The sequence below is a fragment of the Eleginops maclovinus genome, chromosome 10 (genome assembly GCF_036324505.1).
Source record: "Eleginops maclovinus isolate JMC-PN-2008 ecotype Puerto Natales chromosome 10, JC_Emac_rtc_rv5, whole genome shotgun sequence".
In the NCBI taxonomy this organism is placed as follows: domain Eukaryota; kingdom Metazoa; phylum Chordata; class Actinopteri; order Perciformes; family Eleginopidae; genus Eleginops; species Eleginops maclovinus.
In genome coordinates this window covers 8,138,664-8,165,831 of record NC_086358.1, presented here as the reverse complement: position 1 = coordinate 8,165,831, position 27,168 = coordinate 8,138,664, and the positions used below count along the sequence as shown (strand labels likewise).

Here is a 27,168-nt window from a genome sequence, read left to right as displayed (position 1 = left end):
CGCACAAAAGCAGATGATTCTTCGGCAAACAAGATAGCTTTATCGCATTTGTAATGTACAGCTGGATGGAAAATTAAACACTAATCAGTATGGTATTGAGGTCGTACCACTATATTCATTTTTAGTGAGCTGCAGTTTAACACTCCTACTATAACACGCCTAATCCCTTAGTCATGTGGACCGACGACATCATGTGTTATTTATTTTTCTCAACTGGACCAAATCATTCCTGTGATTATGCAAAAACACAATACAGGCAACGTGTTCAGTTCCAGTGCAACAAAGACATTACAGAGGCTGGGGAAAGGGATTTAGTGTTTGTGTGTTTGCTTTCAACACCAGAGATCTGCGGCCATATGTTCGAACAGTATTTCTGCAAAAAAGATAAGGAAAATAGCATTGCCCTACAAAAAAATGTGTTTATATTACACAAATTGTAAATCACACAAACTCCGCAAATACATGTTTCAACAGTTTTATGTATAGTCAAATGCAAACAAACATGAATGCTCTTAATTTACCTTTATTCTGTATTTACTTTGAACCCATCATTTCTCTCTGTTCATGTTCTTGTTATGAGATTTATGATAACGTTGATTCAAATACTTGCATTTCTTAATAACCCTTCTGACGTTTAATAATGGAGATTGATGTTTTGCCACCAAATGTACCCAAATCCTTCCCTAACCATGACAATATAAAGTCTCCTAACTTAATAACCCAAATAATTCATTCAGTTTTTTTAAACCTAAACCTTTGTTACCTACTCTGAACTAAAGAGAAAACATAATGTTTGTAGCACAGTATTTACCCAACTTTATTTGCACCATTAAAAGGAAGTTTTATTTGCCTCCGCTCACCGGTTGCCAGTTATTTTAAACCTGTGTTTCTGATTGTTTTGAAACCACTTAGCTACATGGTTTGACCTCCTGCTGCAGAGCCAGTCGGCAGCCTCGACTCCACAGGGAGGATGGCTTTCTAAAGTCAAAGACAAAAGGTTGACCAGGTTGTTTGGAGTCAGAGCCCTTGAGCTAAGTTATTTACTGTAATAATATTCAGTTTATTCATTAATGTATTGCGCCAAGGGCTACACAATTAAAGTGAAATTAAAATAATGATGTAGTACTTCATCTTATTGTTATGATTATTGTGATTATTATTAAATGGTAAGAGTAAGCAGCAATTTTGCTGTCTTGAAAACTTTTGATTGGGCTTCTATTAAACTTGGAGGACAGACACACCTTAAAAGAAGAATAGACGATTACACATTTTAACTTAGAAAAAATGCACTGATTTGTTGTTTTTGTTTTCTAATCCATAATTTATAGTTGGAAGTTGTCAATCAAACATGTTTGTTATGGTTCTGTTTGAAGATTTCTACATTTTCCTATTATTGAACTTAATTAAAACTTTGCCTGGCAGGAGATTGTAATAATTACAGGATGAACTAGACAAGGACAATATTGCAAGTGGATATTAGAAACTATTGATATGTGCAGTACCCAAGCGGTTAAATTCATCACTTAAAATGTAATTGACAGGAAAGATGCTGTTTGGTGTGACTTCCATTGATCAGCATTGGTGTAGAGGTGCACTCTGAATAAAGTTGAGGTAATCAATTGATTGATAGTGGGAGATTTAATGTAGGAAAGAAGTTGATCAATATCTTTGCAGTTCAACAAAAAGGTCTTCTACGGTTTGGTTCAAGATTAAAAGATTTATCTGACGGCAAACTGACAGTGTTGAACAATGAGCTGCTGCTTTAATGTATAAGCACACTCTACTGTATAGCTCGGATTGAGTGAGCAGGTAGGTGTTCAATCTTACTCAAGGACACTTTGACAGGACACAATGTGGTTTGGAAACAGTTTGGCAGCGGCAGGATTTGTTGATGTGAAGTTACTTAGTCTGGCCAGGAAGCAGACAACGTCCACAATGTCCATGTGAGAGGGGATGGAACGGACAAGCTGCACCACGATAACAAAATAACTCTGCACTGTCACTGGATGGACTACGAGCAGAAGAAACTCAGGAATACCAAATGTCTTCGCTGTGCCTGACTGATCTACAGTTTGCATCCTTCTGTTGCCTTGGGCACGCACAGAAACAGTACAGATCAAAGAGTAAGCTAATGCGCAATGTTGCAACAAGATTTTTAACAAGATAGTTCATGACGTCTCATTTGGACTCATTGATAAAATACCATCATCTTGCGACAGAGTGATAGAAATACATTCAGAGCAGTTTGACTTAATGATCGATAGCTTCAAAATATGAGTTACAAAATAAAATGTTGATTCTTGATTTGAGACCACCAGGGAGAGAAAACACACAATTGCACTAAAAATGTTCAATTAATGTTATAATAGTGAAAAATGTTTAATCTTCAAGTTATTTTGTATTAAAGAAACATCATTTATTGCTCACAACTAACTGAGGCAATGATAAGCAGGAGGCTCTCAAAGTTAATGAGGTTCATCGTTAATAATTTGAAGCCAAATTTAGAATATCCCCTTGTACAGCTCTGGGGAGCTCCAAAACTCCTGGAGGTACACTTACCCCAGTTTGGGAATAGTGGAACTAGATACAATACGCTCTTCAGCACTGAGGGAAAAACCCTGTAAAAGATCCAGGGGCCTCATTTCAGATTCTCACACACATGTTGTGCCTCCACAACAGCCTGATCCAAAACGGCGATTCACGCTGCCGCTAACTACTGAAATGGATTGTTTTTCCCAAATTTTCAGACTTCATTTTTCTCAAAATGTCCAAAGTTCTACTTTTATGAGGTTGCCTGCTGAGCTGCTGCTTCCTCCCATAGGGAAAAGACAAACAATGGTGTAGTAGCTTTACTGTATGTTGATACTGCAAGCTTATATGGTGCCACAATGTAGCAAAACAGCTTTCTGCGAGATGGATGCATGAAAGAGGGAAGACGGCTCATTACTCATTCTTTAAAATTACCAATTCACTTTCACAAGCAAGATATTCTCAGAGAGGGTTTTCAAACCAAAGGGCTCGATCCTGAAATATTTTTGTAACGATCAGCCACCGCACTCCCCAATAAAATCTAAATATTTTATGGAGCACACAATCGACAGTGTGACAGCGATCTGGCATGAGCGGGTGTGCACTTTTGAAGGGAGTGCTGTAATAGAGACAGAGCAGGGAAGTGTTAAGAGCTGGATGTGATAGAATTATTATTGTTCAGAACATGCACCGTTGCATAATGCAAGAGTCAACTCTTTGATTCTTCCAACTGTCTGTGTGCCTTAACTTAGAGAAGTACAGACGCTGTCTTTCAGCTTAAAACAGTATGCAAATGTACGACTGGGAATCTCGTTCTCTTTTCCTGCATGAAAACGTGCTTATTCTCGTTCACGCCTGCATTCATTTTGCACTTACACTTGAATTAATTTTTCCTTCAACCTGTCTCAAACTGGAGCAAAGAATTCCTTTAATTCCACTCTTATACAATGACATATTTGCATTTTCCCATGGTCATTTACATATTCATATCCCTAATCTTATCCGGTTTCCATAATTATGACTTGTACAGTAGCATATTCCCTTGTCAATATTCATGCCATTGGCGTCTGCCTACAGCTCTGCAGTTCTATAGTAGGAACTGCAAGTGTAATTTAACAGTTGTGTTGAAAATCCCAGCATACTGTAATGGTATGCAAATATTTGTGTTTGTATGAATTATTTTTCTATAATATTTATGCACAGGCCTCCTGCTTCAGTCCACAGTCCCCTCACATCGTGTTTGACCCACAACAGTCAGTTTGCATATTATCAGTGTTTGTTGCTGTTGTACTTTTTAATGATGTACAGTCAGGACCAGTCGTATTTCAGCGATGGAGTTTGATGCTCAGTACGGATGAGTCACATCACTGCTGGTTCCCGTCTGACACGGTTAGCTTCTTCAGCTCTGCTGCGGCACACTTATGTCTTGGTTCCCAACATCCAATGCTATAAGGAGCTAAAATAAGAACTGTTGACTGATTTTCACTGGATAAAAACAGAGAAAATAAGGCCTAAAGAGGTAAATAAATTCTGAAGTAAAAAAGCTTTTCTTTGTGTAAAAGAAAAGCAATTATTTCTGCTCTTCTACCTTGGTATTAAGTGTTAGCCTTCACATCGTATTAGTGAGGCCCGCCACTTTGGTGCAAACTAAAAACAAATGAATAACAACACATTTTCAATTGATGACAATAAAGTGTTGTGCTAACTTTGATGATCCCAAGGTGCTGAATTGGTATAAGTGTCAAAAGCTGTCTTAGTTCAGTATTTCATTTTGAAGCAGACACCCTCCCAACCAATGACATAACTATCATCCAGCAGCTGCACTAGTTAGAAAATTACAATAGGAACTGTGAACATGGTAAGCATGCTATCATCAGTATCTTAACATCCTTAGTGAGCATGTGATGTTGACAAGCATCGTAGAGCATCACACTGCTTAAATTACCATATAGGGTAAGTCTTTATTGTTTAAACTTATCATATTAAAAATGGGTACAATTTCTAAGAGCTATCAAAAAATGGTCATCAAAATACAGATACAACACTGAACAAAGTACAGCTTAAAAACACTGTACTACTTTGTATTCCCTTTAGTAGTTTGCTACACAAAAATCCACTGTATTTTACTATGTAATTTGTCCTGGCCCACGTGTCTGTCTGATCTAGTTTAACAAAATCCACTTAATACCGGTTATAGAGCTGGGGAAATACAAACAACTTGTATGTGTCACAAGCAGGTTAAATCGAAAGATATTTATTTACTGGATGATTTAAAACTAAAAATGACAGGAAACCGTGTGACACAGTAACTGTAGAAAGTTCCACCAGGGAGAGCGCTCTTAAAGTAACAGTACACAATCATATCAAAAACGTTCTTATCCGTTATGATTACTGTAGCTTTGATATACTACATTTCTAAAAAATCTAACTCCAAATGTTCCTCTTTTCAGGAAAGAAAGGGAAAACAATGATAAAAGACAACCACTGAATTCTTGTCTCATACAAACTAAATTCTGGGATATTTTTGCACCAACATCTGGCACATGGATACAGTTCATGCAGTGCGACCTGAACATCTTTACTGGGGAGATGAGCTGCGAGTGGAACACCATTATGGAATACATGTTTCATAAATCCCCACAGCGATGCACAATTACCATATTCTCTTTCCACGTCACTGAGTGTAGGTTGAAACTTTTAAACAGGCTGGTACTGTGTGAGCTTTTCACAGTTCGGTGCATCATCTGATGACTTCGGTGCTTATTATAGCACATTTTCTCTAGGCAATATGCCACCAACATGTACAAATACTGTAAAGTCACATTCAGAGATTGCGTTTATGTGACTCCTGCTCCTTGCCTTTTACTCAGACTGACCTACTTGACATGTTGAATAATACATAGCATGCCCTGCTCTCCATCTTGTCTCTCTCCTTACAGTTTTCTGTCCTCCCTCTCCATCCCATCTCTCTCCACCTCTAACCTCCTCGCTGCTGCATGACCATCCGATAACCAATGACACGCTTCATTAGGTGATCATTTGAGTGTGTGGAGGAACATCTCCTGTTCTTCCAGGCATCGTTAGTTTTGACCTCTACTATCTACTATCTCTAACATTCACCCCTGTTTTAATCTCATTGGCTCGGAACAAGAGACAGACTTTCTCACATACGCAGAGTTGTATTAGAATGTTTTTTAAACCTTTGTATTGCTCTCAGGGTCCCTTGTTAGTGTAAAAATAATGACTTCTTACAGTGTTTTAATTGGAAAAACGGTAATAGTTTTTCAGTTGGGTTTAAGTACTGAATTTTATAGAGAATTATCTGCATGCTCTCAAGGAACAATGTCTGCACACAGAACAAGCAGCACCATTAACAGGAACATTATGTGCCTCGGTCTCACTGCGCTTCGTCATACGGGGGACTTTACATGTTGGCAGCTTATGTATAAAGCATTATCTAATATTTGATCATAGCAGTTAATCTTACTCCACTAATACCCACATGCGTCAACTATTATATCAGAGTATATTTAAAGCTTATGGATTAATCAAAGCTTCTTTTTTTTTAACTCTTCCTTAAGCAGAACAAAAATCACCCTAATAAACAACAGGTCGCTTCGCTTGCCTCAGATTTAAAGAAGGCAGATAGATAGATGTTCTGGACCTGCAGACAGTGCAGGTCAAAGCCCGGCTAACAGGATGCACTCACATGATGTGGTGATCTATCGACGCTCGTCAAGTGAACTTCTTACTCACAGTTAAAATGAAGGAGCTGTTCGAGATTAGAAAAGGCAAGATAATTATATGTGTGTCCTCGCACAGTGTTGTATACATTTTAATCCTGCTATAATTTCTGTCTCCACTTCCCTTAAAGATAGAAAACACCCCTTACTAAATCCTATTATTCTCTATCCTCGATAACCTCTGACCTTGGCTAAGCAAGAGAAAAGCCCTCTGGGAAATTAAACATAAAGCCAGTTATTTGATGCTGTTTTGTACAGATCCCTGTACACTAGCATTCATAAGGGCGTTGATACGCACGCACGCACTCTCACACACACACTCACACACACACACACACACACACACACACACACACACACACACACACACACACACACACACACACACACACACACACACACACACACACACACACACACACACACACACACACACACACACACACACACACACACACACACACACACACACACACACACACACATATCCTTTGGTTATATAAGCACTGACCTCTACACCTGAATGGCTCTAAGACTAACCATTTAACATGAAGATGATCCTGTGACCCTGATGTAACACCTCCACTCTTTGACATAGCCGGTCAATTGTACATATTGATGCCGGTATTTAGCAGATGACTTTGATAGCAGGACTGTGTGAAGAACACTTTGGGGGGGAGGGGGGGGGGGGGGTGTCTTCATCCCTGAGGGAGCAGTTATTCTGAGAGGGAATGGATGGTGTGTCACATTGTGCTGCGTTGGGCAGAAACACAACGATTTTAGTAATGGCAACCAACTGACCTTTCCACTAATGCTTCCCAGCCCGCCTCTCTTCACAGAATCCCAACTTCCAACACCTCCAAAAAAAGCATAGTCTGGTAAAATGTAATGAAATGCAGAAATTAAGCAAGCTCTGAAATGCAGATTTTGAACTTTGGGGCGAAAACCGAAAACAAATGCCTGAGCTCCGTCTTAGACAACCAGTTTGTGGTATCTCAAAAATCGGATAATTTGTTATTCATTATGTCAGCATTACTAAGGCCGTAATGCATCACAACTCTGGAAAAAACAATGAAGAAATAAATATTTTAACGTGCGTCCCTCCCATATAAATCATTAAGGGTGTTCAGTGCTCCAGTACATGTGCCTAAGTACAGTATAAACAAAATCATTGTTAATGAAGTGAGATATATCCTCCCACCACACCTTTGCTTTTTAGTTATAAACCAAAACACTGCCTGCTTTTACTCGTCCTTGATATTCATTGTTATGCTGGATAATATAATTCTCTCACCTCGCACTCACATGTTGAAGCTGTCATATTGGACCGCCTGTAAGGATTGCAAATCATAGGTAGGCATATTTTAGGATGGAACTGGTTTCTCTTCAGATCTGAAGGCCACGGTTCAGAACCAATTATTATGACGCATTTTAAATTATTAAAGAAATATATATATTCAAACAATCACAAATCCTTAAATTGTGTCCTTGATTAACTGTGAGCCGAGCGGCACAAGGATGTAAATCACTGCGACATCGCAAAGTCTTGATTTCCTGCTGTGTGAGAGCAAGAGAGATGCACACACACAAACACACACACAAGCTACCGGTGACGTCCTACGGAAAAAAAAAAATCTATGATTACCGTTAGCCTTGAAATGGCAAATTTGTACCATCATTACCACTGTTATGTAGTCTTTGGAGTGATGCTCCTCTTACTTATTCTCAAATCCACGCTGAAGTCGGCTTTGATCATTACCATTTTATAAAATGCCTCGATTTTTGCCAATAGCCAGGAAACTGAACACTGCTGTAATAATAATCATCTCAGGGCAAGCACTGTGTCTGTCGGTCTCCTCTCAAGGTAACAGCATTGGCAGGGATTGGAGGACAAACATGTTTTAGAGTTACATTTCTGACTGCAGCGACCAACAATCATGTAGCAACAACAAACAAGCAGTCCCTTAAAATGTCTTGAGCGATAATGGGATTATTAATAGTTGTTTAATTATTTTAAAAAACATGTAACAGTACTAAACGCGCAGCTGTAAATACTATAAAGAATGATGGATGGATTACATTTAGCTGCTTCAGTTCAGGGTCTTGGTATTGTACATACTGGCCCAATGTCAGAGACATGGATTAGTAAAAACTGTACTTGTCCTTCTAAACAAGTCAATAATATCCTATGAAAAAAATACATTTCTTGAACTGCAAACCCTTATGCTACTTCTTACTCATGAAGAAATACTATTTATGATTAGGTAACACTTTACTTTTAGTGTGATAATTCTTGTTTCAACATGCCGCATGTGCCCTTAATTGCTCCTGTGGGTACTGTTCACAGTATTGATGTATTACATGTCCGATGTATGTAATATGTAATGTAAAGCACAAATAAATGCAATGAATTATTATTAGTATAAACAAAGATATACATTGTAGTAGATCAAAGTTAACGTGATAATCCTAGTGTACACACAACATATTGAGCCAAAATATTGTAAGAGCAGATTCGTGTTAGAAATACTCTGCAAGATATATATGACAGGTTTGTAATGCTAAGTAGATAGACAGATAATGGCTGGTTCCAGCTTCTCGAGTATTGATATTTTCTGCTTTGATGTTTGCTTTTTTATCAATAAACTGAATATCAAAAAGAGAGTATCAAATAACTTGGTTGGACTTTTCACAATTTTGTTACAATTTGTAGACCAAACAATAAATAGATCAATGTAGAATACGTATGATTAATGGGTATGAAAATAATCAATGTTGTTATGAATGACTTTAGTTCCCACCTGTACTTCCACAAAGCTCGTTGTGTGGTAATTCCAAAATGGAAAAAATAAAGACAAGCAGAAGAAAAGGCCTCAGTGTAAAATCTTATATTTTACTCGACTGCTGCAAAATAATACATAAACCTTTCAAAATAGACCACCTTCCTCTGTATATACAACCTGTTTAAGGTGTTTACAATACATGAACATTAGAGTTGGCTGCTTATTCCTTCAAAGCTGATCTTGAGCCACCACACACAGACACCTCTGACATTGCTGTGATGTTATAACTATCAGGGAAGTGAGCCAATCTTGTCAGAATAAAAGTCAAACCTGCTTCAAACTAATCATTACAAGAAACCGTCATCTTCCAAGCTCATCAATTTTTCATGTACCCCTCTTGTCTGATTTTTTCACACAAAAATGTTTTCAAAGCTCATGCCAGATGTAGGGTAAAGGCTCAAATTGTTTTTCTCCATCCTGGTCCAATTCTACCCTTGTGGCTTCAGCAGCACGTCAAATAGATAATCAATATCCTCCTGTGGCTTTGTTCCCCTGCAAGCTAGATAATAGTTAGAGTTGCTGGTGCACCTCATTAACCACTGGTTGCAGTGGTTAAGCTTTTCCAGGGCAGCAGCAGCCTCTAGTAAACAGAGTGACTAATGCACCTGACAGTAATGGCAATGACACACATACTTCAGCCGTGCTGCCACTTCATGGGTGACGAATCCCATCATACTCGCTCACTCGCTCCAAGTCAAGTCATGAAAAACAGATGATTGCTTTTTCTAATTTAGTACATCTCTTTTTGTTTTCCTTTATCAACCATACATAAATATGAGCATATATATGGCTTCTCAGAGTATGGTTGTATGTCTAGAGGGGTTCAAATCAATATGAAGGTGTGATAAGCATTCAAAAAGTAGATATACTAGCTGGGTTAAGGTCCAATCCTCTATACATCACACATACAGATCCAACACACACAGACACACGCCATGTAAATAAACATTATTATATGAGGTTGGGTGCAAAAGGAGCAGGGGAGGTCAAATCTGATGGAGAAATGGACTGAGAGAGACAGCAACAGGTTGTGTGAATCATAAAGAAGGATGGAGAAGCTCAGAGATAATCCAGAGACTGTTGTCAGCAGTTCTGCCTCACTGCATGTATGTGTGCGTGAGAGAGAAAGATGGAGTCGGAGACCTTCATGTTATTTTAAGTCACACATGTACAGAGACAGACTTCTCCCCAAAAGTGTGTGCTATGCTGGATCTCTGGCCTCATATCAACAAATCGATACATTTATTTATCGGTGGGAACGTGAAATGTCTTATGTTCTCCACCGTGAATGTAAATGAGAAAACTCTGCAGTGCTAATGGTTTATTTACACATTATATTGCACACATCACACACATCTTAAACCCCAGAACAGTCAGGGGAATAATAGTTGTAAAGCATTCAATACAAACAATGCAATCAACATGGAAAGAGACAATTACAAGACGGACTTTGCAGAATGGAACTAACTGGAAATTATTAGTATCCCTTTTTTATTGGGGATAAATTGTGTTTTATGTGCATTTAAATTATTATGTTTCAATGAGAAAAGAGAACTTGTTTTGTTAGCTTTAAGCCTCATATCTTTAGAGTGCAAACCCCTCTCTTTCTCTCTTTGTTTCCTGTCTCCTCTTAAGTCCTTTTCCCTCCACCTCATAATGTAGCTCTTCATTGATTGGTCCAGCTTCCTTACTGAAGATTGTGATTGGCTCAGAGGCTCAGAGAGTATTGTCGTGCGGGCTCTTTGTCATACTGAGACAAGGCTGCAGTGTCTCTATTTCAGACACTTGTGGAGATGCAAGGTGTGTGCACATATGCTCATGCATTCACACACACACACACACACACACACACACACACACACACACACACACACACACACACACACACACACACACACACACACACACACACACACACACACACACACACACACACACACACACACACACACACACACACACACACACACACACACACACACACACACACACACACACACACACACACACACACACACACACACAAATTGTTTCCTCTTTTCACCAAAATACTCCAATATTACATCATTGAATCAAAATTATTGAAATGGAGTCACATCTGCACTCTATTCCCCAAAGTAATTATATGAAGCAGAGATGGAGACTGTGTGCATCGGGTCCATCATGCCATCATGTTAGTCATCTTGTTCATTCCATTTCATTTCCTACAAGCCCTAACGTCTTAAATGTGATGCTATCCCTCAGCACAGAAAACGCAAGTCAATGCATTACTTATTTATTCAGATCATTTCACAATAATGTTGTGTTTCTTTTGGTGGAATTGCAATCGCTAGAAAAACATAAAAACCTAAAGTACACCAAAGGTACATTAAGGCTTGAAATGTTTTTTTCAAGGACTGATATTTACATCCTGGCCACAAAAAAACCCAGCTGGAGCATGGTATCTCTTTGCTCCTCTTTCAGTAACATCCATCCATCCATCCTTTCCGGCTTATCCGTCAGGGTCGCGGAGGTAACAGCTCCAGCAGAGAGCCCCAAACTTCTCTTTCCCTGGCCACATCAACCAGCTCTGACTGGGGGATTCCAAGGCGCTCCCAGGCCAGCGAAGAGATATAATCCCTCCACCTGGTCCTAGGTCTACCCCTTGGTCTCTTCCCAGCTGGACGTGCCTGGAACACCTCCCTAGGGAAGCGCCCAGGTGGCATCCTCACTAGGTGCCCGAACCACCTCAACTGGCTCTTTTCAACGCGAAGGAGCAGCAGTTCTACTCCGAGTCCCTCCCGGATGACTGAAATTCTCACCTTATCCCTAAGGGAGATGCCAGCCACCCTGCGGAGAAATCCCATTTCGGCCGCTTGTATCTGCGATCTCATTCTTTCGGTCATGACCCATCCTTCATGACCATAGGTGAGGGTAGGGACGAAGATGGCCCGGTAGACAGAGAGCTTTGCCTTCTGGCTCAGCTCTCTTTTCGTCACAATGGTGTGGTAAAGCGACTGCAGTACCGCTCCCGCTGCTCCGATTCTCCGGCCCATCTCAGGCTCTATTGTTCCCTCACTCGAAAACAAGACCCCAAGATACTTGAACTCCTTCACTTGGGTTAAGGTCTCATTCCCTACCTGGAGTGGACAGTCCAACGGTTTCCTGCTGAGAACCATGGCCTCAGATTTGGAGGTGCTGATCCTTATCTCAGCCGCTTCACACTCGGCCGCGAACCGATCCAGTGAGTGCTGAAGGTCACAGACCAATGAAGCCATTAGGACCACATCATCTGCAAAAAGCAGAGGTGCGATCCTTAGCCCACCGAACTGCAGACCCCCTCCCCCACAACTACGCCTCAAAATCCTGTCCATAAATATCACAAACAAGATTGGAAAATCTGTCCGACGTACTACTGAGGACCCGGACACAGCTCTCGCTTTGGGAGCACAGAGATTTGATGGCCCTGAGTAGAGACCCCCTCACCCCATACTCCCGCAGCACCTCCTACAGTATCTCCCTGGGAACCCAGTTATACGCCTTCTCCAAATCTAAAAAGCTCATACCAGGACGAAATCCGCATTGTTCCTCTTCAATCTGAGGTTCGACAATCGGTCGGCCCTCCTTTCCAGCACCTTAGAGTAAACTTTCCCGGGGAGGCTGAGTAATGTGATGCCTCTGTAATTGGCACACACCCTCTGATCCCCCCCTTTTAAAAAGGGGAACCACCACCCTGGTCTGCCACTCCTTCTGTACTGTTTCCGACTTCCACGCAATGTTGATGAGACGTGTCAACCATGACAGTCCCTCAAAACCCAGAGCCTTCAGCATTTCTGGGCGGATCTCACCCAACCCCGGGGCTTTTGCCACTGTGTTTCGGTAACATAGTTCATAATGAAACACTTCTGCAGTTGTGTGAAGTATAAAAGGTGATACTAATAGTTTCAGAGCTCTGTACAATGACGACTTTATAGAGAACATTTCTAGTTACCATTTTCCTCGTTGATTGGTTATCACTATTATCTGTCGATGTAGATTGGCCTGCTACCTTATTACCTCTGCCAAAAAATACTGCCACACATACAACATAAAACTACTCTCTACCTTAAACCACTAAAGCTTTTGTACTCATTAAACACACCATTATTTATTAATTATAGATAATCATTTTCATTGTCCATCTGTAGTTTTAGTTTGCAGTGGCAATGCATCTACAGCACAGATGCATCATGAAGCACTGTGGGTAGTTGTTGTTGTCAAGTCCTAGTTGTTACGTGTGAATTTAACATTTGCAGTATGGTGTGCCAAAGGAGAAAACACGTAACTAAAGCAAGAGAAGAGAAGAAGAAACGTGGCTCTATGTCGCAATGCTCAACTTACTGTAACTCAACATGGAACTGACAAAGGGGTTGTTGTTGAACAAAAATTGATTTGAGCTATAATTTTCTTCTTTATGCCGTGAATTAAACAGAGCTCAAGATATTTTCAAAAGAAACAACTTCAATTAAATACCCTTGCCTTCAGTGCGGTCAAAGTATCTCGGTAGGGGGTTTGGGTCCAATCACATCGCTGCTCGTTGGTAAACAGCCTTTCAGAGCCTATTTAAGGATTCTGCAATTTCCACTGCCCCAGATGAGTCCCATTTACATTTGTTTACCTCTAACTGGTTGTGTTTTAAACCTTTCATATGAGAATTGATCATGGGTGTAATATAATTGCTCCCTTATTTGTCAACAAAATCTGCCTTTCTTTACGGACATTAGATTTACATCAGTCTTCGTATTGAACTCAAATCCTTGAATGAAGTTAATGTATTTATATACTTCTACTAGTTATATAAATAGTGTTCATAGAAATGTACAAAATTAATTATTATTAGTTTATATTAAATTCCACGAATTACATTCCTCAATTTGCTTGAAATATATTCAAACATTTTGAAAAATCTAAAATCTATATGCTCATATGATAACGACACCATACCGAAGGTTATTTTTGAAGTTGTCACATGGTCACATTATGTAAAATATAATGATACACATCTATTTTAATAACTATGTATCTGCACATAGAAATGTCTATTTAAATCTGTTCAAAGGACTCTACAGCCTTGGCAGAGGAATGCGTTCTCTTAATATTTTCTACTTTGAAAACCAGTACCGTTTCACAACTGTATCAGGCCTCCCTGCTTAGCAAAAGTTACAGACACAGCATAAAATAAATGGGAACGGAGCAGAAACCAAAGCAAACAGGATTCAACTGTGTATGATCGTAAGCTCACATCCCAAAACACAATTTGAAAATTCGACCTTGGTATGTCACTGTGGATGCTAGAGGCATGTGCCTCGTTTCAGCTGAATCGTCACTCTTTTTGAGCCATAAAGAGTACGTACAGAGCTTGAACAGAGAAACATTCCAAACGTGAAATTATAAATTATTTCTACCCCAAGATAAGTTGCTCTATTGAATTTCTCCCACTTATCATCTATCACTGGGATCCCAGGAGGCTTAGCTGAGCATGTTTCAATCTGCTGTACATCAGATCCTCTGAGCTGTTCCGTTACTGACGCTGTACATCACATTAACTTATATAATCCCTGCTCTGGAACCCTTTACATTAACATTTCCAGTACAATCATAGCACAGACTGAACCTGCAGATTAGAGAAGAATTTCCCATAGCTGGATTTAAATAAAACAACATGACAGGAGACAGACAACAGACTTCAGAGAGAGGTGGGAAGAGATGAAGGTAGAAAGAGTGATGGAAGATGAGGGGATGCACAGATGGGTCCATGATGAGGAGAGACAAGATAACAGTGATTTTTTTATTTTAATGCCAGACGAAGCAGGGGGAAAGAGGTGGAGAGAAGGGAGGGAAAAAGAGCAAGGCTATGTCAGGAAAGTATGAATATTTCATCAAACTTGTGAAGACCAGGAACACGGAGTAATGGAGGGAGAAAGAGAGTGAGCGAGAGAGATTCAAAAGACCCTACAGAGAAAAAAAGAATATAAATACATTTCTTTATATTATTTTTACCTTTAGCTTTTTCCCGTTTGCTTGTTATTGTGTCATGTGACTTGTTGCTGTAAGAAAATGTGAGTGAAATTTTGAAAGTTGAGTGCCGGTGTTGTCAGAGTTTTTTGTGTTAGGGCAGAGAGAAGAAGCTTAGTGATATCTAAAAGATGTTAAATGAAAGCGTTTAGCGATTATTACAGCATTTCTACATTGTAAAGGCATTGCTAGATTTAATGATAAGGAATTATCCTTGAGTGAGCCTTGGCTAGAAACAGAAACAAACGGTGGGAATAAAGTAAAAGGTAAATATCTTTTTGTATTTCTCTATAGTTATCATTCCATAACCTTAAAGAGTCTGTGACAGCGGCCAAAACACACTTTTAAGACGTACAATGACAGCTTGCAATTGGCACAAGCGATTACATTGCAGGTCTTGTTTTTGGCAGCTTCCGTCTGCAGCGCACGTTTTTATAAACATCGTCATAGTAGTTACAAAAACATTGGAAAATGAGGTCTCGGATGAACACTACCTACGTTACCCCTATTAATACAAATTCAAAAACCCAATTCACCTCAAGTTTCGCTGATATTTTTCAGAAACAATAGATTCATTTGCTCAAAAGTTTCTTAGGTTGTGTTATCAGACTCTGTTATTCTTAACATTAAAGATAAGTACGCTCTGTCACAGCTCATGAGACTTCCTGTTTTGACTGCGCTGAAAATGTTCCTTTCTGAATTAAACATTACTAAGATCTTAGGGCTACTGGTAGAGACAATGTTTTTAGCCATAGGGTCTGAGCAGCACGCAAGCTGTCAACACAACTTTGACATATTATCAACAAGCGAAAACACAGGAACATTAGGATTTGAGGTTGTGTTCATGTCCACCTCTACAAACTCCTGAGGTAAATATCTGACTCTTAAAAAGAAAAATGCTCTACTATGTTCACCAACTAATCGCTAACTCTTGTCTGCTCTGCCTCTCTTCTTTTTGCCAATTTTTTTAGACCATACTCTCCCGCTCCTCATACAACCACTTACTATGTTCTCCTTCCCCTCAGACTCCCTCTCTCTCTCCTTTAAACTCTTCTTTCTTCCTCCTCGCACTCAATCAAAAATGGTTTCCTCTCTCACCTCTGCTCAGTTTATTTTGGTCCTGTGCCTGTTAGCAGCACATCGTTGTCACCCTTTTCAACACCACTTTTGTACCCTCCCCTCACACTTCCCCTCCCCCAACTTTGCACTGACCTAAATTATTTTCTTCCTGGTAATCTTTTTTTGATCACTTTTTCCACCCTGGTTGGTCTGCTCATTCTGGACCCAGTTGTTTTATCTCCTCTTTTTCTCTTCTCCTCAGTCTGTTAGTCTCTTCTCTCCCGGTCATTTAGTGGGTTTATTTTCAGCAGGAGGAAGCGTACGTTTTGGTATTAGCCTCCGTGCTAGGGTTCATCATTGTCGGGGTGCAAAGACTCAGCCAGCGAGGTTGCGCGGGGGTTACTGCCACTGTGGAACTATAATTACCTCAGCTGTCAGTCAAACAGAAGTGCGTCCACAGACACACATAACAGTGTATATATGTGGGTTTCGACTTTTGTGACGTTAATTGTAGGTTTGGATATTTTACTTCATGTAGAAAGATACTGCTGCTGCTCCTGCCCAACATCCTGCTGTGTGCTCCACTTCTGGTGCCAACTAAAGCAGACTTACACTATGAGTAACTAAAAGGAGAATTATCTAGTGTGTGTTAATATTTGTGTTTCTGTTTGTGAATGGGCATGTATCTGCTCGATTCTTTTTATAAAACTCTGTGGGGCAGTTTTGTGTCTACTGACTCATGAGTAATTCCTGTGGGTCACCAAAGGTCGACATTCTAGATTCCCCTCCTTCATGGGAATGCTTTGCTTGAGGAGACCTTGAGCCATCAGAGGAATACTGAGTTAATTAGGGGGCCTGGCAGAGTTTTTAGAAGGAATTTCCCTATAAGGCTGTGCAGTAGTGGGCGTACCAAAATATTAAACAAAATATCTTTAGGCCAGGGATTCGGAATAACCTAATGATGCCCAGGATTTCACCCACAGAGACGTCTTTGGGGTATGGCAACAGCAAACGTTAACGGAAAATAAAAACCCATTTCTAAGTGGATTGCAAAAAAACCTGTCAGTCACCCGAAAGATCTATCGTGGAAATGATTTGTTTATTTGCAAACGATATTATTTCCATATTGTTTGTCATGAGAAAAAAAACAAACAATGAATTTCAGTTGTCACTAAAAACAAATGCAGAACAAACTAATAACCAATTAATTTTTTATCCGGCAACAGTCTCCAGATGTGACAAGTGCCTCAAATATTAGTTTACATTTAACTAAGGACTTTGTGTGCCTTCGCTGGATTATATCAAGCTTGAATGTGCCATGTACCAAATTGGTGTTATTGTGTTGTTAGTTGCAGCCTATTGGTATCAGTAATTGGAAAACAAAGTCTTTGACCTCGTAAACTTTGAAGCATGCCAATTAGCGATGGGTTGTATGCTCGAAACAGCGGAGACAACATCAACAACGTTTGGAGCTCGCTTAATGCTGCTTACATGGTGCCGCCTGCCTTGTGGATTCTAGGAGAGCGGTGTTAAATATTTCAGCTGATGTCTTCGCAGGCTCCTGCTGTACTCAGAGACAGAGAGACTATTGATGATGTTAACAGCTAAAAGATGGATGGAGGATAGATCACACTAAAGTAGTAATAAAATATAATGCAATAACAGTTTACCATCTTTGCTTCTCACTGTAAAAATGATGCAGTTCAGACTAGAGATTGAGATTGTGAGCTGTAAAATCTCCAAATGTTTTTGACTGAGATGGAGTGATGGAAAAGTTGAGTGTGTCCAATGGGGGCAGAGTGTTTGGATCCCGGTTGACTCCTCCACAATTCTTACACCAACAGGGAGTAGTGGATGTGGAAAAAGAAATTACCTCAGCTGTTGTTTCTTTTCAACCATTTTTTCCCCATGTGCTTCTCTCATCGTCATCTTTATCTAATCTCTTCTGGTCTCTGCTGCCTATGCCTTCTGTTTTGTCCTGGCATCCACTATAATGTGCATCTTTGTTCAAATATGGCATTAAAATCCAATAACAAGCAACACATCTGATCTGTAAAGAATGATCCTTTTCCACCTCTTAATGAACACTGCCAGCCTCTTTCCCGTCATTGTCTCAACAAGGTGGATTTCGTCTTAAATACCCACACACAAAGCACATAGAAGCCGTTCATGTTTCCCTGCCCATTATTTCCAGCTCTCACCATGTTGTAATATGCTCTGTTTTGATGTGTACAATAAACTTATCAGAGTAACACCACGGGAGGTCTGTGCAACACTGTGACTGGCGCGGTAGGGAAGGCAGCTTAGGAGCTTATAGACAACATACACAGCTGTTATAGACTAAACAACACGGAGCCACACATTTCTACATTGTGAAGGCATCATTAGATTTATGTATATATCCTGCTTGCTGCCAAACATGGGAAATCAAGCAGCGAAGCTTTTTTGTCACAGGTGCAAATGTTTTACGACTGACAATAACAGAATAAAGAAATAGAATGTAGAAAAATATCGCAAAAACATAAATTCAAACCTGCCTCACCTCAGTAAGTGTCTCTTTCTACATTCATATTAGAGATGTTTCATCATTACAAAAGGTGGAGGCAATAACAAATGATTTTTCCAACTGTGTTAAAGCTTTCACCTATTTAACGATTCGCCGCATAAATGCATCAATTTATCAATTTTTGGGTTGGATAATGGCACTGCTCTGTGTAAAGTGCAATAAAGCAAACAGGTGCCAAATGTTGCATCCCAGAGTGTCTCTACCCATTTACAATCTCCTGTTTTACATTCATGCAATTATATCAGTTTACTCGTTTTTCCTCCTTCCTCGCTCCTTGTTTCTCATCCCCTTGTCCTCTAAATCTGACTTTTTGGAGAAAGTAGAGAGAAGTGAGAGACTGCTCCAGGAGATTTGTGAAGCCCATGAAGTAAAGCGACTCTTTTCCAAAGGCAGCTAAGAGGCTCAGGGGAGGATGGCAGTCGCCGTCTCCTTCCAGAACATGTGCCTCAAAGCAGTGACATGGTGTCATGGTGAGAGAGGAGCACAGAGAAAAAGAGAGGAGTGAGGGGGAAAACAAAAGAGGGGGAGAAAGTGACAGAGAGCGAAAGACAGAGAGAGAAAGAACTTGGTCAACTTGCCATCCATTATAGATCTCCTATTATTCATTCAGGCCCTTCTCTCCTAATGCTGTGCTGTTCTCCCACTTTCATCTTTGCTCTCTTACTCAATCTCTCTGTGTGTCTGTATCTGTCTCTAGGCAGAAAACCCACTGTGCAGTATTTTAGGATCTCCATAAGAGCAGCGTTACTGCTTACAGTAAAGTGTAGCGCTGTGCACTTCCACACACACACACACACACACACACACACACACACACACACACACACACACACACACACACACACACACACACACACACACACACACACACACACACACACACACACACACACACACACACACACACACACACACACACACACACACACACACACACACACACTATGTAGAATACGATCTCAAAGAGAAATGGCTCACAATAAAAGAACAAACAACATGCCAAATCAACACAGAGTAAAGAAGAGTGATCTATTCATGAAGACTTTTATTGCAGGAACTTTTACATTTTCATTATTATTTTATACCCTGTTTGACTCCTGAAATTGTTCCAAAATGTGACATTATTTCTGTTTCTTCATCTCGTTTTGAGCACTATTTTGCAGATTTGTTCTTCCAATCCTCAGCCTGACTTAATATGCAGTATCTTTGTAAAGACGACATTCATGTTAACAAAGTGTGGAGCTGCTGTTAAGTCGCCATAAAACTGCTTCAGAAGGTCAGAAGAGAGGGTTGGTGATAATATTGCGGAAATATTGTTGAGGGAAAGGTGTTAGACATGTGTCTAGACATACCCAGTGTTGGTTTAATGGAAGACATTATGCTATCTGTAGGTGTAAAGTAACACTGCATTGGCCAACGATCTAAAGGGTGTCTACATCTCACCTACACAATGTTTTAAAAGGCCTTTTTAAGGCAGTGAGAGAATATTCTTCATGAAAAATAAATAAAAGATTGACATGCCAAATGTATATCTTAAATATAAACTGCAAAATACATGACATCTTAAAATCAGATGAAATCAGAAAAAAATAAGCAAAAACATTCAAACTTTTGAGTGAGAATTTAAAGGCCACATTTCACTCCTTAAAAAGATCCTTCTAAGTTTTGAGACATCAAGGGAATTGGTTTCTTTGGCAGGTTAAATGATAATTAAACCTGAACACAGACACTCGTTGATAGGGAAGACATCCATTAATTGACCAGTTTAATACATGTAAGCTTCGGTTTTTTCAGTAATGAAACCACTTGAGTAAGCACGTTATTTGATCCCTTGTGACTGAATTTCTCCCAGAATCTGGTTTCTGGCGTGCATGTTAATGTAGTCAGCGAGGAGAAGTACGTCCTGTCAACAGGCGGCTATGATTCAGTGCTCTGCAGTGTCAGTTTGAATATACTGTACTCACCAAAGTTCCCCAAATCCTTTCATTCTGGATTTCTTTCTATTGTGTCATGCATTATTCATTCTCACAGTCAAATTAGGGTCCCAATTACACCTGAGCCGACGGGTGGGAGCAGTTGATTACATAGAAACACCGAAAACAGAACTGGATGTGAGGGCCGCTGACACACGCCTACATACATTTGGACACATGAAACATGCACACTGCACACCCACGCATGCAATAGTCATTTCACACTGCTCCCTATTCAACATTCGTCAATCTCAACGTTTTTTCATAAAGGCCGTAAAACTAGGCACCACTAAAACCCAACAAGCAAATAGTTTATTGAAGAACATAAGGAAAAAACTGCCCTTTCTGCTCCTGAAGTGCCGTCAGACTTTGTTCACTGGAGATGGAAAAGTTGCTCTTGAATTTGGCGGTGCAGGGGTTCAGAGAAGCAAAAAGTTTTTTATTGTGGCAGTTTAGTCTAACATTTCAGGTCTGCTCTTTGTCATCTTTTTCTTTTTTTCCACCAAGCAGCAGGTTAGGAAGGAGGAACAAAGTCTTCTGTTTTTCAAAGTTTTGGCCATCATTTTTATTGGGTATAGTTAGTTGCTCTCTTTAAAGGGATTCATCCTCAAATCATTTGTCACGTAAAACTGAAGCCTACCATTGCTAATAATAATACTGTACTCCTGTAGCTTACTATCTGTACTCTGTAATTAAACAACAAAGCATTTTTCAACATACTGTGGATCAGCAGCAGGTCATACACAATAGGCAACCACCGCTACACATAAGAGTTAGCGTTAGCATTAATTAATGAGTTACAACTGATCACATCCACTGTTGTCCGCAAAAAAGGAGAGGCTTATTTTGTTTCCTTTTGTGTAAAATTCAAATAAACCTGTTTCCAAAGTTATTGTAATTATTATTGTAATTTGGTGTGTTATATATTCCATTGCTGTTATTGTCAACAGCGTAAGAGCAGAAGGCTTGACAAGCAGAGCAACAGCAAAATAAACTTAGAAAAGTAGAATTATCCTATAAAATTAGTAATATTTCAGTTAATCCAAAATGTATTTCACATTTTTCTCAATATTCGTGTCGATGTGTGTGTATCTGGTTAGATTCATCTTTCCCTGTGAGAAACATTAAAGTTAATTACTTAATTGATCAAATTTGCGAGGGCTATCCGAAGGCCTTATGGGAGATCTAAATACCAGATGAACATGTGTGCACCTTTACATGCGACAGTGTGTGTGTGTGTGTGTGTGTGTGTGTGTGTGTGTGTGTGTGTGTGTGTGTGTGTGTGTGTGTGTGTGTGTGTGTGTGTGTGTCAGTAGTATTAAAAGCATTTGTAAAAGTCAAAGTGTAATCGCTGTATGTTTTGTGAGGGCTAACCAGGGAGAGACAGATAATGTACCTCAGGTAACAAATCCCTGTGCAGTGAATACGTTGAGCAGAGAAATCTATGGAGTTAAAGACGTGTACCAAATGGCTCCAAAATCCAATTTCCAAACCCCGCTCTACATTCAGCAGGGAATGCGTGTTCCTGAATGCAGCATAACATTTTTTTTTGACAGGACATTCTGCTTCAAGTATTTTTCCCAACCATCTCTCAGCTCATGCGTCATACTGTACATTTTTGAAACATGCAGAGGTCACAGGAAATATTAAATCAAATATTAATATGCTGACTGCGTGTTTATATGTGCACATTTATGTATTTAGCCGCACACTGATGAATATATTCATGTCATAGTCGACACTTTGTTTTTCTGTACACATACGTGTCTGCGATACAGTTAGCCAATGCATGTTAATAAATGCATTTCTGGGAATTTGTGTGTATTTGAGTGTGTGTAACCTTATTCTCAGCTCTGAAAAAAAGCTCATTTATGGTATTCCAAACGTTTGTTTTTTTAATCTACTTCACTTCAAAGGGGCACATGGAGAGCTTGCGGCCTTCTAGCATATGGGCTTTAATTGAAGAAGAGACAGACAAACAGAGAGATAAAGAGAGAGAGAAGGATGGTTGAGAGAGAGTGTGAGTGTGTGTGTGTGTGTGTGTGTGTGTGTGTGTGTGTGTGTGTGTGTGTGTGTGTGTATGTGTGTGTGTATGTGTGTTTGTGTGTGAGTGGGGGAGGTACTGGCATACGGTATACCTCTTAGCAAGACATTTTACTGTCATGCTGAACCCTGCAGTGGAGAACAACTATAACACACTGTGTGTGTGTGTGTGTGTGTGTGTGTGTGTGTGTGCGTGTGTTTTTAATGTCTTCAAGGCTGCCATAAACTGGCATCAGAAAGTGGTATTTGTAAGATGTATAAGAACACACAAACACACGCTTGTGTGTTACTGGCATTTTCCACCAGCCTTCTGTTAGTTGAAGTGAAAATGTCAACCAGCAAACACACACACACACACACACACACACACACACACACACACACACACACACACACACACACACACACACACACACACACACACACACACACACACACACACACACACACACACACACACACACACACACACACACACACACACACACACACACACACACACACACACACATATTATACTTGTGTTAAAAAGTGCTGTCAAAGTTAACGCGTTAATTTTGGCGATTCATTTGAAACATTTAATGCATTAATTCTTTTTAACGCAATTAACGTGGTTTTGTTTACCTCCGGTGGCTGACCCATAACCTTTGGTCACGTGCGCGGACAAACCGGCAAACATTTATCCTAACTAGAGGAGAGTCTTTGGCGGAAAGATGGCTAAGGAAGGACTATTAGGGGGAACGTTTCATTTTAAAAAGTTGCCCGACGGCTCGTTGGACAAAGCAAAAGCAATTAGCACAGTTTGCAAAGCCGAATTTAGTTACCACAGAAGTAACACGTCTTTAGCGTATCACTTCAAAGCAAAGCAGCCTACTGAAATTACCTCCACGGGACCGCGCCAGTCTACACTACAGGAGTGTGGAACTCGTGGGCGAATAACGAAACCTGTAACTGAAAAGTTTGCCAATTCCTTGGTTACTTGTATAGTTAAAAACTGCCGCCCAGTTAGCACAGTAGAGGATGATGGACTGAGAGAAGTAAATTGTGTTGCATCGGGAAATACCTCTTATAATTTACCCTCGAGAGGAACCATAGTATCAACAATACACACGTTGTATGAGGATGAGAGGGCTCAGCGGACGAACATTCTTGAGCAAGCAAAGCAGATCGCTGTAACAGGTGACCACTGGACGTCTGTCAACAACGATAATTATTTGGGCGTCACGGCGCATTTCATTGATCAAGACTGGACTCTGCAGTCGTTTGCACTTACTGTGAGTAAAACCGAGGAGCGACATTATGCCGAGGCATGTGCTAACCATTTTCTGGATGTTGCAAACGAATGGGAAATCAAGGAAAAGTTGACCACACTCTGCACTGACAGCGCTCGTAACATGGTAGCTGCGGCGAGGCTACTTCCATTTGAACACCTGCCTTGCATGGCCCACTCTCTGCAAAGAACGGTCACAGTCTCACTTAAAGACAGTGGATTTGAAAGTGTTCTGGCCAAATGTCGCAAGATTGTCGGGCACTTTAAGCATAGTCCATCTAACGCTCAGGAATTAAACGAACAGCAGGTTGCACACGGACTTAAGCAAGAATCACTTGCTCAGGACGTTGCAACAAGATGGAATTCTACACTGGAGATGGTAAAGAGGATGCAGAGAAACAAATCTCCACTGACCACTACCCTGGCGCAGCAAAAGAGCAAGGTTGCCATGTTGACTGACCAGGAGCTTGCCAAACTGCAAAAGCTGGAGGAACTACTGGAACCTTGCAGGTATGTTATTTATTTCTGGTTTCTCCTCCCTCTCTTTCTTTCTCCCTATCTCCTGTGTACAGTATATGTGTACCGTTTTCTCTCTCTCTCTCCATCTCGTGTGTGTATGTTGTTTTCTCTCTCCCTCTCGCTTTCACCTGTGTGTGTGCTGTTCTCTCTCTCTCCATCTCCTGTGTGTGTGTGTGTATGTTGTTGTTCTCTGTCTCTCCCTCTCTTTCACCTGTGTGTGTGCTGTTCTCTCTCTCTCCATCTCCTGTGTGTGTATGTTGTTGTTCTCTGTCTCTCCCTCTCTTTCACCTGTGTGTGTGTGTGTTGGTTCTCTGTGTTGTTAATAAAGATTTACTCAAATGTTTAACACCTTGTGCTTTCCATTGCAGATATGTGACTGAACTGCTGGGGGGAGAGCAGTATGTCTCCTGTTCAGTGGTCTTGCCAGCCTTACGCCACTTGTTCAGATTTATGGAGCCCTCAGACGATGATCCAGTTTATGTTCTGAGGTTCAAGAAGGCCTTTACCACAGACCTAGCTCAACGGAAGGATAGCACCAACCTCAAATGGCTGAAGATCACTACTGCCCTTGACCCTAGGTTTAAAGACCTTAAGTGCCTTCCAAAAGATGAAAGGAGTGAGGTGTGGGCTTCAGTACGTGACCTGATGATGAGAGAGACACCAGCCCAACAACCAGCTGCTGAAACAACAGAGGAGCCGTCACCAAAGAAGAGGAGGAGGATGTCCATCTTGCTGTGTTCTTCTGATTCAGATACAGATGACGGGGAGGAGTCCATAGAGCATTGTCTCGATCGCTACAAAGCAGAGCCAAAAATGGACATAGAAGGGTGTCCACTACAATGGTGGTCAAAGAGAGAGGGAGCACATGCCAGGCTGGCACCCATTGCACGCAAGTACTTCTCAACCCCTGCAACCACAGTGCCTTGTGAGAGGTTGTTCTCACTCTCAGGCCACATCATTCAAAAGAAGCGAGCTTCTTTGTCCCCTGAGAACGTAAACAAACTGGTCTGCCTCAGCAACTGGCTGAAAGTAAAGAAGGACTAAGTAAATTATCTTTTTGGAGTGAAAAATGTTCAATGTTCAACGTTCTTATTTTTTTCGACTTATTTTTTGTATTTGCACTTTGCATGTGTGCACGTTAAGCCATTAAAATGGTCTTTGCATTTAACTATACTTTCTCTGTGTTTGTTCTACATTAATTTGATGATTCTGCATAAATAAATATTCATTATAAGCTTCAGTCTTAAATAGAAAAATGCAATTAATTTATGGATAGATTAATCGCGATTAATTACAGAAATTTGTGCGATTAATTAGTTATTTTTTTTTAATTGATTGACAGCCCTTTAAGAATTGAGGCCTCACTTATTCGTTTGGACAAGCAAAATACACTTTCAAATATGATGCGCCGCTTCCAACTCTCTCTGTGATCACTCATTTTGAACGCCAATATAGCCGATTACATGCACAGCTGTTTTGGTTCATTTGCAATCATTAAATAGAGATTTGATTGACATCACACACACACACACACACACACACACACACACACACACACACACACACACACACACACACACACACACACACACACACACACACACACACACACACACACACACACACACACACACACACACACACACACACACACACACACACACACACACACACACACACACACACACACACACACACACACACACACAGGAAAGAAAGTGCACCAAAGAAAGCATCAGAATTCAGATCCACCCTGCATGAGTCAATCCTTATTCAGATACTAAGACAAATTTGGGAGTCAGGGAGGAGTAAAGGAGAAGGAAGGCGAGGAGAAGAAATTGAGGAGAGGAGAGGAGAGGGGTCAGAAAAAGGTGGCATAAAGAGGGGGAGAAATTGAGAGGATTATGTAGCCAAGGTGAAGGTGGATTGAGTGGACAGACTTAGTGAGTCGGGAAGGAGGGAGGAGTCGAAGATATGCATTCATAATTCATTTCCAAGCTGCTGTGTGAGGTTTTGGTGTGAAGTACAATGTGTAGCTCCGTGGGATGGTGTGTGTTCGTGAAAACCATCCAAGTAGTACACATTTGTAGAAGCAAAAAAGTGTGTTCATGCATGCTTTTTGGCATTTAGATGCGGGTATGGCAAAGTGTGTGTTTGCACATGTTACGGCAAGTGTTAGTGACGAGTGTTAGTGACGAGTGTGCCTGTGAATGCATGATTTTGTATTTTCTGTGTTTTTCAAATGGGTCCTCAAACGTAAGTGTTATTTTAGGTGTGTTTGTGTGTGGCCTTGAGGAAGAAAATCAAAACATTGATGGAGTTGTGACAAGTGCTGTGGCCCCAGTGCTGGAAAATGTCAGGGACACACTGCACTGTGGGTCTCTCTACGTTACTCGCCTCGGGTGAGGGAGAGAGCGGAGTCGCTCTGCCTCGAATGAAATGTTTCAATTCCAAAGCACGAATCGAAGATGTATTTTGTTGAATAGTGCTCGTCCTTGTGCGTGTAAAAAAAGATTACTCTTGGAATAAAAGTAATCCAAAAATAAAATAAAAAGGTCAAGGAATTCTTTTTGAGTTTTGGCTTTTCAAT

The 27,168-nt window shown here is 40.4% G+C and overlaps 2 protein-coding genes across 2 annotated transcripts in view; both read left to right on the top strand.

The window, feature by feature from the left end:
* LOC134870945 (reticulon-4 receptor-like 1) overlaps positions 1–27,168 on the top strand; it is an 81,687-nt gene that overhangs the window by 37,821 nt on the left and 16,698 nt on the right. The gene's annotated exons all lie outside the window — the stretch shown is intronic.
* LOC134871067 (E3 SUMO-protein ligase ZBED1-like) lies at positions 23,925–25,622 on the top strand. Its single transcript, XM_063893658.1, has 2 exons — positions 23,925–24,569; positions 24,947–25,622. The coding sequence occupies exons 1-2, from the start codon at positions 24,184–24,186 to the stop codon at positions 25,620–25,622; spliced, it is 1,062 nt and encodes a 353-aa protein (XP_063749728.1). The 5' UTR covers positions 23,925–24,183.